Source organism: Sinocyclocheilus anshuiensis, unplaced genomic scaffold (assembly GCF_001515605.1).
Source record: "Sinocyclocheilus anshuiensis isolate Anshui unplaced genomic scaffold, SAMN03320099.WGS_v1.1 scaffold680, whole genome shotgun sequence".
Classification (NCBI taxonomy): domain Eukaryota; kingdom Metazoa; phylum Chordata; class Actinopteri; order Cypriniformes; family Cyprinidae; genus Sinocyclocheilus; species Sinocyclocheilus anshuiensis.
This window is the reverse complement of record NW_015555783.1, coordinates 491163-503899: the sequence shown is the minus strand read 5'-3', so window position 1 is coordinate 503899 and position 12737 is coordinate 491163. Positions and strand designations below refer to the sequence as shown.

At 35.5% G+C, this 12737-nt stretch overlaps 1 protein-coding gene across 1 annotated transcript in view; it reads left to right on the top strand.

Annotated features, from left to right (window-relative positions):
* Window positions 1–12737, top strand: part of LOC107674757 (xin actin-binding repeat-containing protein 2-like) — a 54895-nt gene that overhangs the window by 29397 nt on the left and 12761 nt on the right. Inside the window, exons 5-7 of the mRNA XM_016468850.1 lie at window positions 9864–9950; window positions 11496–11565; window positions 11689–11783. Coding sequence (XP_016324336.1) covers window positions 9864–9950; window positions 11496–11565; window positions 11689–11783 — 252 coding nt within the window. The remainder of the gene's footprint in view (window positions 1–9863; window positions 9951–11495; window positions 11566–11688; window positions 11784–12737) is intronic.

Below are 12737 nucleotides of genomic sequence, written 5' to 3'. Positions count from 1 at the left end.
TCAACACTGCAGCCTTAACCGCCTGATAATCAGCTGCATCCTCTACACTAAGAGAAGAATACGCCTCTTGGGCTCTACCTGTAAAAACAGATTGCACTATAAGCGTGCGCTCTCATCTGGCCAATCTCGTGCATCCGCAACACGTTCGAAAAGTAAAAAGAAACGCTCAACATCTTTTTCATCAAATTTAGGAATCAACTTCATATTACCCACCAGATCAAATTTACAAAAAGCCAAATTACGCTCCCCTCCATCATTAACAGCAAGCCTACCATCCCTTATTAAATCCAACCGATAGCGTTCTATTTCAAGCTGTTGTTGCTGTAACTGGACTTTAGACAACTCGATGCGATTTTGCGCTTCTAACATTTTTCCTTTCATCTCAGCCTGAATTACCAATAATTGTTTTTGTTGTTCAAATGTTAGGTGAGACATTGTAGACGTTCGCGTTAACAAAAGCTGAAGCATCTTATGCAATTTGAAACTCTAAAACGCCGCGTTCAATTAACTGTCTTTATTAAGGTTTTAATGTTGTCTTTTAAACGTTTATCTTGACTAACCAAATTAATTTTATAGTGGCCTGCAAGTTCTACTAGTTGATCCTTAGTCAAATCATTTAACAAATCTTCAGACGGAGCACTAACAAATTCTTCCACCTTTGAGGCCATTGTGAAAGACAAAAAGTATGGCTACTTTTCCCAAAAAAACTTGGTGTAGAAATTAGATAAGCAATTCCCTCTAACTAAATTTCAAAACTATCTAAACTCATCCCTAATCTTCGTACAGTTACTTGCAGCGGGTTTTTATACACTGTAAACCAGCGTTTGAAATAGCGACCGATTAACGAGTCACCATTACAAAACACGGACGTGTTCCCGAGACAACTGCTCTAACTGCTTTCACCGTACAAACAAAACAAACTAAAATAAAAAAAGATCGGAGCATCCCGTTAAGGATACTCCGCTAAACCTAAACAGGGAAAGGCATATCCAACACTAAACCCAGCCTCAAATATATAAATAGTAGCCAATACTTACCAAAGCCGAACTCCCGCTAAGCAACCAAAAAAACAAAAAAAACAACCACATCCTCCAAAAGTTGACCGAAACAAGTGTCTATATTTAAGGACGAGCCCCCACATTTGTCACGACCGGCTCAAAGCCGTAACAAATGAAAGGAGGACATGCGGTTGGTAAGGTTGCAACAAATTATTTATTAACAAAAGAAAGGAAAAAGAACTGCCATTTCTGTTTGACATAGATGTTATAGCGTCAGACAGAACAAGTCTCACAACTCATAACAAAATCCAAATAAACATTCCAAAACCAAACATAAGCACAAAGCAATCGGGAGCAAACCAGGCCCCCCCCCACACCAACAAAACCACGACTCTTATAGAACAGGGAACAGGTGGACATCGTTCTCTTGATGAGTCTCCTAGACACACCCACTGGCCGGCCGTAGAGCAGGAGACCAGTCCAAGTGGCAGACTCGATTCAGCTAGCAAATGTTCCTCAGCATTTTCAACTCCGCAACTCCTTCCAGCAACCTTGGCGCCTAGGAAGCAAAATTAAGGAAGGGAAAAGAGAGAAAATCTGAGTTCTACAACACTTAGACTATGTGAACACGAGACAAGGCATCAGCGGTGACATTTTCTGAGCCTTTAATATGGCGTATATCCAACAGGTAACCCTTTAAAAACACCCACCATCTCATTAGCCTTTGGTTGGGGTTTTGTAAAGAGTGCAGAAAAATGAAAGGATTGTGATCTGTGTAGACCACTAGAGGTCCCTCCGATGGTTCCACATACACCTCGAAGTGCTGTAAAGCCCAAATTAAAGCGAGAGCCTCCTTCTCTATCACAGAATAATTAAGCTGGTACTTATTAAACTTTCTAGAGAAGAACCCAATTGGGTGATCAATGCCATCCTCAGACCTCTGCAGTAAAACGGCCCCAACACCCACATTACTGGCATCCACCTGCAATTGGAAAGACTGATCAAATCTTGGAGCCGCCAAAACGGGAGCCTCTGTAAGAAGCATTTTTATTTTTTCAAATGCTTGCTGACACAACGGGGTCCAGCAAAAAGGTACTCCTCCCCGCAACAAATTTGTCAGGGGCACCGCTACAATAGAAAAATTCCTGCAAAAACAACGATAAAACCCTACCATTCCCAGAAATCGCATTAACTCTTTCTTTGTTGCGGGAGTAGGGTAATTATCTATTGCCTCTACCTTAGCGCGAACAGAGCGCACTTGACCCTGGCCAACTACATTCCCCAGATAAGTAACCGTGGCCCTGGCGAACTCGCATTTTAACAAATTAACTGTCAAGTTTGCCCTCAGAAAACGATCAAAAAGTGCTCTAATCTGAAGTACGTGTTCTTCCCAAGTTTGACTAAAAACAACAACATCATCGAGATAAACAGCGCAACCACTCAAACCCGAGATTACGCGGTTCATTAAGCGCTGAAAAGTAGCGGGGGCGTTGCGCAATCCGAAACTCATAACTTTGTAAGAAAATAAACCAGAAGGCGTAATGAAAGCAGAAATCTCCCGAGCCCTGACGGTTAAAGGCACTTGCCAGTAACCTTTCAGTAGGTCAAACTTGCTCACAAATCTAGCATTACCTACTAGATCAATACAGTCTTCGATTCGAGGCAGAGGAAAAGAATCCGGCTTTGTTACAGCATTTACCTTTCGGTAATCAGTGCAGAATCTAAACGACCCATCCGGTTTACTCACCAACAAAGACGGAGAAGCCCAACTGGAAAAAGAAGGTTCAGCAATGTTATTTTTCAACATATACTCAATTTCATCGTCCAGATGTTTTTTCTTATTCACGGACACCCGATAGTAACGCTGACGAATAGGAACTGAATCTCCCACATCAATGTCGTGCTCTATTAGATTTGTACAAGTAGGAGCATCAGGAAACAGTGAAACGTATTCAGAAATTAAATTAATCAGGTCAATACGCTGTGCATCCGATAGATGGTTAAGCCGGACGTCCAAAGAACTCAATGCTTCAGAATTTTGTAACCGAGCCTGAAGAACAGAATCTCCAGGATAGATTTCATCTTTCTCCTCACTTACCATAACCGGCACTAAATCAACGGTGTCATTATTAGTACTAGAATCTGTAAGAAGAACAGGTTTAATACACGAGTCAGACAAATTACCTAGGTCAGTTGTTACAGGGTCAATGACATGTGAAGCATAATAAGGCTTTAACAAATTTACGTGACACACTCTAGTTTTTTTCCTACGATTTGGCGTATTGATCAAATAATTAAGATCAGAAATCTGACGAGCAACCGTATACGGTCCCACAAATTTAGCCTGAAACGGTGATCCAACAACAGGCAACAAGGCCAACACTTGATCACCTGATTGAAAAGACCGCAACTCTGTGCATTGATCAAAAAGTCGTTTCATTCGATCCTGAGCTTTACACAGAGATAATACAAAACAAACAAAAAAAAAAACACATCCTCCAAAAGTTTACCAAAACAAGTGTCTAAATTTAAGGACGAGCCCCCACATTTGTCACGACCGGCTCAAAGCCGTAACAAATGAAAGCAGGACATGCGGTTGGTAAGGTTGCAGCAAATTATTTATTAACAAAAGAAAGGAAAAAGAACTGCAATTTCTGTTTGACACAGATGTTATAAAGTCAGACAGAACAAATCTCACAACTCATAACAAAAGCCAAATAAACATTCCAAAAACAAACACAAAGCAATCGGGAGCAAACCAGGCCCCCTTTCAACACAAACAAAGTCACGACTCTTATAGCAGGAAGAACAGGTGGACATCGTTCTCTGGATGAGTCTCCTAGACACACCCACTGGCCGGCCGTAGCAGGAAGAGCAGGTGAGATAGTGAATTGGTGGGTTTTTGTTAAATGTGAGCCAAAATCATCACAATTAAAAGAACCAAAGACTTAAACTACTTCAGTCTGTGTGCATTGAATTTATTTAATACACAAGTTTCACAATTTGAGTTGAATTACTGAAATAAATGAACTTTTCCACGACATTCTAATTTATTGAGATGCACCTGTAAATTTAAGGACGAGCCCCCACATTTGTCACGACCGGCTCAAAGTCGTAACAAATGAAAGGAGGACATGCGGTTGGTAAGGTTGCAACAAATTATTTATTAACAAAAGAAAGGAAAAAGAACTGCCATTTCTGTTTGACACAGATGTTATAGCGTCAGACAGAACAAGTCTCACAACTCATAACAAAAGCCAAATAAACATTCCAAAAACAAACACAAAGCAATCGGGAGCAAACCAGGCCCCCTTTCAACACAAACAAAGTCACGACTCTTATAGCAGGAAGAACAGGTGGACATCGTTCTCTTGATGAGTCTCCTAGACACACCCACTGGCCGGCCGTAGCAGGAAGAGCAGGAGACTCATCACAGTACCATTTAAGTCAAATGACTCCACTGCCATGGAAAGATTGTTGGCCTATCTGAATGATGTCAAGGCATGGATGTCTATCAATTTTTTGAGCCTAAATGAATCGAAAACGGAATTGATTCTCTTTGGTCCCTCTGAACTTGATAACGCAGTTCAAATTAAGCTGGGTCCCCTGAGCCCCTTTAGGAAACATCATGTAAAAAATTTGGGGATGATTTGCGATAGAGCACTTAAATTTGACAAGCAGATAAATGAAATCGTCAGAAAGAGTTTTTTCAAACTGAGGATAATCTCTAAGATTAAGCCTTTTTTATCCCAGAAAGATTTGGAAAATCTTAAATGTACTTGCAATTTGTGAGTGAAAATTGTTTTGACACCAATTTTTATTTAGTGAATGTACTTTGTTTACGTATTTTTACTGGTGGCAGCAATTTTGTAACTGGCTTCCTTTCAATTCAGTAGCATTCAGCCCAGCTAACAGTGAATGTTCTCATAATTTTGGGTAACGCTCTGTCAAGGTTCTCTCAAAAGTTATGAACAAACCAGGGGGGGTGCTACGGGGGTGCTAGAGGGTGTAATCAATAGCACCCTCAGTAAAAGCTGTAATAATGCCATTTCATTGCAGATTTGGCAAACAATCCAGTGCGTTATGGTTTGCTGGAGATTGCTTTCTGTTTCAACATGTTTGTGCAGCGTTGAGCAATGTAGCCAATCACAGACATATCTGTTGATTTATTAAATGCAACAGCCAATCAGAAACGTTTAAGTTAGAATCCACTCACCGCTCAAATCACCACAGTTTTTATTCAGGCGTCCAGCATGAATCATCTCATTATTACAAAGTTTAGACGTGATGTAAATAAGAGATTCGTTGTGCAGTGTGAACTTCATCGGTTATAAGGCAACTTTGTGAGATCGCGATTAACTAAGATGAGTGACAGCTTTTTAGTGATTATGAAGATAGCACTCTTTGCGCCATAGCAATAAATGACATATATAAGTAATAAATTATATTAGCACCCTCACTAATTTAAGAAGCACCCTCAGTGATTTGATTCTGGAGCCGGGCCTGGAACAAACATTCCAGCAACACTATTAGAATGTTAGTTCAAAGTTATGTGGTCTTTAATAATGTTCTTAAAACATGAGCTCAAAAACATTATTTATGCATCATTCATGGAATGTTTTTTCCCCTGAAACATTTTTTAAACATTTGAAAAACTAGACGCTTTGGATATTCAAAGAACAGTATGAAAAACAGTGTTTTTATAACTTATTAGGAGCGTTAGCAAAGCATTTTTAGAACAAATTTCTGTTAGCTGGGAATGTTGATATGCAATTTGAATTGGAATGACAGGAAGAGGAATTCAACAAAGTAAACATCTGCTAGATTTCATGAAGGTAATATGAGTGGTATGTTTTTGACTCTGAAATGCTGGATTCAGGTCTCAGTTTTGAGAATTGATAAAGAAGTGAAGTCTTACAGCAGTTTTAAGCACTTCTAAACAGACGGGAGAAGTTTTAACAATCTTTATGAGCAGTTATTAACCATTTACACTGTTACACTGCAGTCATGAAACCATGATTTGCTACCTGCTAGTCAAAGGCAGGTGATATTGAGAGGAAATAATGGTGTGGAAAGTGATAGTGATATTGATATTACGTACGTTTTGTTTTTTCTAGAAGAGAAAGATTGTAAATTGCTTATAAAAGTGTCCTTGGTGTAAATTTAGGGTTACACTTTAGTTTAGGGTCCAGTTCTCACTATTAAAAAGAGTTGCTTATTCACATGCATACTGCAAGCATATTGGCTATTTATTAATACTTATGAAGCACATATTAAAGCCTTATTCTGCATGAACATATTTTAGATTGCTTAATCCCACCCCATACATAAGCACTTAACAACTACCTTACTAACTATTAATCAGTAGTAATTAGGAGTTTATTGAGGTAAAAGTCATAGTTAGTTAATAATGATAATTGGTCCCCAAACTAAAGTGTGACCAAATTAGGTACATTTACTACAAATATGCTGTTTTGAGAACCACTGCTTTAAATGTTTCTCTATTTTTGTAGCGTTATGAAATCAAGATGCAAATGTATACAGACAAAGTGTAGTTTACTGAACATTAGATGGAATTACCACATAAAATAGCTAAAGTTTGGCAGTAATCCACAGCTCACAAAGAGAAGCGTGTTGTAAATGATAAGCACTGAGTAGACAAATGAGAGCATAAGCTGACATTCTGTATCATGCAGCAGTTATTTGAGAGAAGGGTCAAAGCATTCTGCTGCAGCAGGTCATCTCATTATCTGTGCTTTCTGTTGCTCGGGGTGACACTAATTTATTAAACTTGTTTGTGTGTGCATGTTAGGAAGGAGGTGTGTGTATATTTAAACTATAACTTGTCACATTCTGTGTGTGTTTGGTATGTAGGATGTATTTTTGAGTTTGTTTTTTATCCTTTTTCTGGATAATGAGGTCTGTGTTTATCTTTTATATTTTAGACAAGTGTTTTTTTTTTTTTTTTTTAGTTTTTCTATAGGTTATTTTCTGTTCAGATTATCTAACACAACCCGGAATGTCTTCAGCTTTCTTTAAGACTTTTTAAACAAAACATGTTTAAAACAAGTTTCTTTTCAACCACAGTACCTATTCATGGTCTGTCAGTTTATCATCCAAAACTGATTTGCTTAATTTAAGCAGGAATAAATGGAGAACTAGAAGTTCCTCTTAAAATGAAATGAACAAAGAGTCAATAATCAGTATATTCATTTAAAAACAAAATATTAAAAAATAAATAAACCTTTGAAATTGCCTCAAAAGTTCTTGTGATGTCAAAATCACATTGAAAATGTCCATTTACTGTATTTTAAAATATAAAATATATTTAAAAAATAAATATAATAAAAGAGCATTGTTAAAATTTTTATATTATAAAATCATAAAATATAGAGTTTATTTACTTAATTATAGATGTTTTGCCATGCTCTATTTTTTTCCATCAGTAAAAGGTTACATTTTTAAGTGACATTGATATCACTAGATTTTTTTAAATAAATTTTATCTTATTCAGTAAATGCCAATTGTTACATTTAATCTACAAATGAGAGTCTTGTGAAAGAGCCTTAATTTTTTAACACAGTAATATGTCAATGAGATGTATGTCGGTGCATTAATGCAAAAAATATTCCACCGAATCAAGATCAAAACTGAACTGTATCAAATAATTTAAAAAAATTCTCAATGCAGCCCTACAAATAGCTTTGTTTTATCCTTTTGCCAATCAAGTTAAAAGATATCATTGAACAGTTCACTTCTGAGCGTAGCCAATGAACTTTGTCCTTTATTCCTATTTTTAAATGCTTTTTCACTTTGAATCAAAGTTTGTAGTGTTGTGATTCATCTCAGAGCTGGTTGGTTTGGTTAATGACTTGGAACTCTTTATTAAAGTGTTTTTTGACGTCTCTCTGGAGAAAATGAAAAATACTTCACCAGAAGCCAAGCAGCTGAAGCAGTAGGCGGTCACTATTGCGCTGTTGCTTTGATGAGTGTTTTTAGGTCCGATTCTCAGTCACCTTTGGTTATAATGATGCAGTCTGCATCGGTGTATGTCAGTCGTATCTCTTTTAACGATGAGCGTGTGTTTTCGGGCTGTTTTTATGGATTGGTATTGATTTCGTCCCTGTTGATGATATCACACTTGTTTATGCGTAGCTGCATGTGTTTGTGTGTGGGAGTGTGAGTTGGAACATGTTATAACATTACAAAATCTGCTCATCCGAGGGCTGAAACCATTACACCTGCCGTTTAACTGTAATTGACACTGACTAATCGTAATCCTGAAATGGAAAACAAAAATGTACAGATTAATTCCAAGCTTTAATTTGTGCTTGGGTAATGCAGATTTCATGCAAATATGCATAAAATTAATATTTTTATTTTATTATAATGTTGTTTCCTTGTGCATGTGTGTATTACAGAATGTGTAAAGGGCTGAGATATGCTAGCAGCACTAGGTTAAGTATGTGGCTTTTATTTCAAAATGTTCAAACATTTGTCACTATGGTTTTGACAAGTCATGTGGTTTTGAGAAAAGAACCTTCAGCATTTGATGCCTGTTGGTTTGATATCTAGCTTTCTAATGCAATACACGAAGTTCAAAAATTTGAAATCATCAAGATTTTTTAATGTTTTATCTATTTTAGTCTCTTCTGCTCACCTAAGCTGTATTTATTTAATCAAAAATACAACAAAAACAGTAATATTGTGAAATATCACTACAATTTAAAATAAGTGTTTTCTATTTGAATATATTTTAAAATTAAATTTATTCCTGTGACGCAATGCTGAATTTTCAGCATCATTAATTCAGTCTTCTTCAGTGTCACATGATCCTTCACAAATCATTCTAATATGCTGATTTGATGCTTATCAATTATTAATAGTGTCTTTGATTGACTTAATTATTATCTTCTTATTATCAGTGTTTTTGATGAGTAGAAAGTTCAAAAGAACAGATTTATTTGAAATAGAGTTCTTTTGTAACATTATAAATATCTTTACTGTCACTTTTGATTAATTTAATGTATCCTCTGCTGAATAAAAGTTTTAATTTCTTTGAAAAAATATCATGTATCTCAGTTTCCACAAAAATATTATGAAGCAAAATGGTCTTCACCATGCATTATAATAAGAAATGTTTCTTGAGCAGCAAATCAGCATATTAACATGATTTCTGAAGGATCATGTGACACTGAAGACTGGAGTAATGATGCTGAAAATTCAGCTTTGCATCACAGAAATAAACTACTTTTTAAAATATATTAAAAAAGAAAAGAGTTATTTGAAATTGTAATAATATTTCACAACATAACTGTTTTTACTGTATTTTTAATTAAATAAATGCAGCCTTGGTGAGCAGAAGAGTCTCCTTTCTAGACATTTAAAAATCTTAATTTTAAACCTAAATTTCTTAATTTTGATCAGTAGTATATATTTCGAATGTTAAATAATTTTCTAAATACTTTTTGAATACTAAATACTTAGCACTTTTCGTGTATATTTTTGTTCACAATAGAGAGATACAGCAACACATTACATCACAAATATATTTGTTTGTGACTAAGAAAAGGCTGTGCAGATAAGATAAGACTACTGGGGTGCCTCAGGGCTCAGTTCTTGAACCACTTTTCTCTGTCTACATGGCATCATTAGGTTCTGTCATTCAGAAATCTTTTGTTGATTTTGATTGCTTCCATTGTCCTCATTTGTAAGTCGCTTTGGATAAAAGCGTCTGCTAAATGACTAAATAATAAATAATAAATAAATAAATAATAAGATATTTTGTGTGAGCGCTTTCTTGGTAGACAGTGTGTGTTTTTCTCTGTCTCATCCTCTTAACAACCCTTGTCTCCTGTCACGCAGGAGGTGTCAAATTCATCAGCGATGAGTGTGGTGAGCAGCAGCGGGGGTCGACAAGTCTCGCAGCAGGTCTTCCTCCAGGATGAAAGGGTACAGACATTTCCGACAGCCCTGCTACTAATAACTCTCCATTTCACAAAAACGTCAGACACTAACAGTAGTGGATCTCGCCAACAGGAGCTACGCTGACAATCACACGGCTCTTAATTTACAGTCTCTATAGTGCCTCATTTCTGTTTACTATCTGCTGTGAAATGTCACTGCAACTGATCAGTTTTCAATAATGTGAAAATGTCATTTAGAAGCTGGAGGTTTTAGCGTCATCATCTCCACATAAACACTTGCATTTACATTCATTCATTTGGTGGGTGCTTTTATCCTAATTGACTTGCATTGCATTTAACGTATATATTTTATATATAACGTATATATTTTATCAGTTTATGCACTGCCTGAGAATCAAACCCATAACTTTGCCCTCCTTATAATAATCTCATGGTAAAAGATGCTAAAAGTGATTAGAAATGAGGACAAGGGGAATAAATAAAGGTTTGAAGTAACCCTGCGAAAATAGACCTGAGAGTATAGTCCAGTAGAATAATTCATGGAATATTGATTGTTAAATCGAGTGAGCAGATCAATTTCTGTTGAGTAGAATAAAAATAAAACACTAAAACCCTGAAGCATTGCATTTGATAAGATTAAAATAGCTTCAAAGGCTCTTGTCATGTCGAAGTTGCATTAAAAAAATTCATAATCATTTGCTGTATTTTAAAATATAAAAATATAATACAAATAAATATATTAAAATATAAAAATATTATATTGTGAAAATATTTATATTATAACATTTATAAAAATATGTATTAAAAATATTTTACCTTTTTATATGTGGCTCATCTGATTAGAATTTAGAGTTTGAAATATTTTTTTTTTTTTAACCCAAGTGTAGCATAATGTAGTTGTTTTTGCACTAATGATTTTATCTTTTGGTTTGCATCCATGAACTTTCAAATAAAATGTTTCATTTGAAAAATTTAATTCAATAGATTATCCAAAAATATGCATTAAAACATGGCTATTTAATATATAATCCATTGTGTTTATTTACTGAGCTGTAAATTGTCATGCGCTACTTTTATCCATCAGTAAAATGCATTTTTCAGTTGTTGTTGTTTTTTTAATTGACCTTAATATTACCAGATCAATTAAGAAACCAGGTGTATTATTTATTTTCTAGTTTATTTTTGCATTTCCGTAAATGACGGATTGCATTTAATCCGATAATGTAAGTCATGTGAAAAGACCTTGATTTCTTTAACTCGGTGTATGTGAGAGACACTGTTACAGGGATACCTTACTGCCCACATTTCCATGTTGAGAGTTTTAATAAATGTGTTTACTCATTATAGTATTATGAACTCAGCTGCTAAAGCAACACCACGTTCAGTGGTTTGACTCCCTAGGAATGAATGCACATACTTATAAAACACAATGCTTATGAAAACATCTGCCAAATGCATAAATGTAAATTCATGCCAGAACTGTTCATTTAGATCCTTTGGCATTCACTCCATTTCATTATTGCATATGCCACTAAATTGAAGTTGTTGTATTTATTTTGCCATATTACAGGCTGCACGTGATCAAATCGCTCATAACCGGGAGGTTATTTCCGGTTATGAGAATCATCACAATGAAACGGGTACGTTTACCAGCAGTAATTTATAGATAATAAGTTCTATATCACACAATGACTCATTCTTTGGTTTACAGTGCATTTTACAAAGGCTCACAAGATGTATTTAATTTTAACTTTTGCTTCCAGAGGAGGAAGAGTACTATCCGAGGCTCTCGACTAAAGAACTGGCACAACATTTTGAAAAGACTATTGAGGAGGCAGCCCCCAGCAAGAAAATGAAGGTAAGTGTTTTTTTTTGCCTACATCTCTACTCTGACATATGAATGTATTATACTTTAATAGGATTCAGTGCATAAAAAGACTCTGCTTACCATCTTTTTTACATGTTTCCATGAGTCCCTCCACTTTCAACAGCGTAGTTGTATTGAGCTTCATAAGACTTGAGAGCATGTGTTCATCTCTGTGTTCTGATGTTGTTATTGTAAATTCACTTTACATCTGATATGAGTTGTTTTTGTATCTTTATTGTGCATCTAAACGACAATGCATACCAGTGGTGGTTCTGACTACAAGTCTTGCTCTCAACACTTTTTTTTTGCTTGAGAAATCGGTTTACTTGAATATCAAGACTGCATTAGATATTCACGCTTGTTTTTATAGACTGTGTCTTTAATATGAGTGTAATTCGTTTTTGCTCACGTATGAACACATTAAAAATGTAATGAAAATACACTGCATTAAAGAAACAGTCTATAAAAACATGTCTTACTGTCTAATGCAGTTTTGCTTCTCAAGTAAGTTTTCTTGCTTTAGAGATTTTTACATATTTTACTTGGAAAATGTCAAAAAGACTAAATTAACTCATTAAAAATACATTTTTGCAGTGTCCTGTAATTTTCAAGTGTAGTACATGATATTGATGGTTTTAGGGAAGTGTGTCTAATGTATTCATGAAGCTGTTTTTTTTTAATATAACAATGCATTGGGTTAGAAAAACCATTCGTTTAGTAAATGGATAACTCTTTCAAATGCAGAGGGCACACATAGTGCTGCGGCTGAGCAGTTACAAAAATCAGATAACTTTTTCTTGTAATTGTGTAAGGTGGTGCTCTTTATTTATTTTTATGACACTCAAGCAGAGCCTTTTTAAATGCTTTTTGCTGGTCTTTTTTGAATGCACAATAAGGACACAAAAATACTGGAAAGGCCTTTAAAATAATTTGCCCAGATTTGGA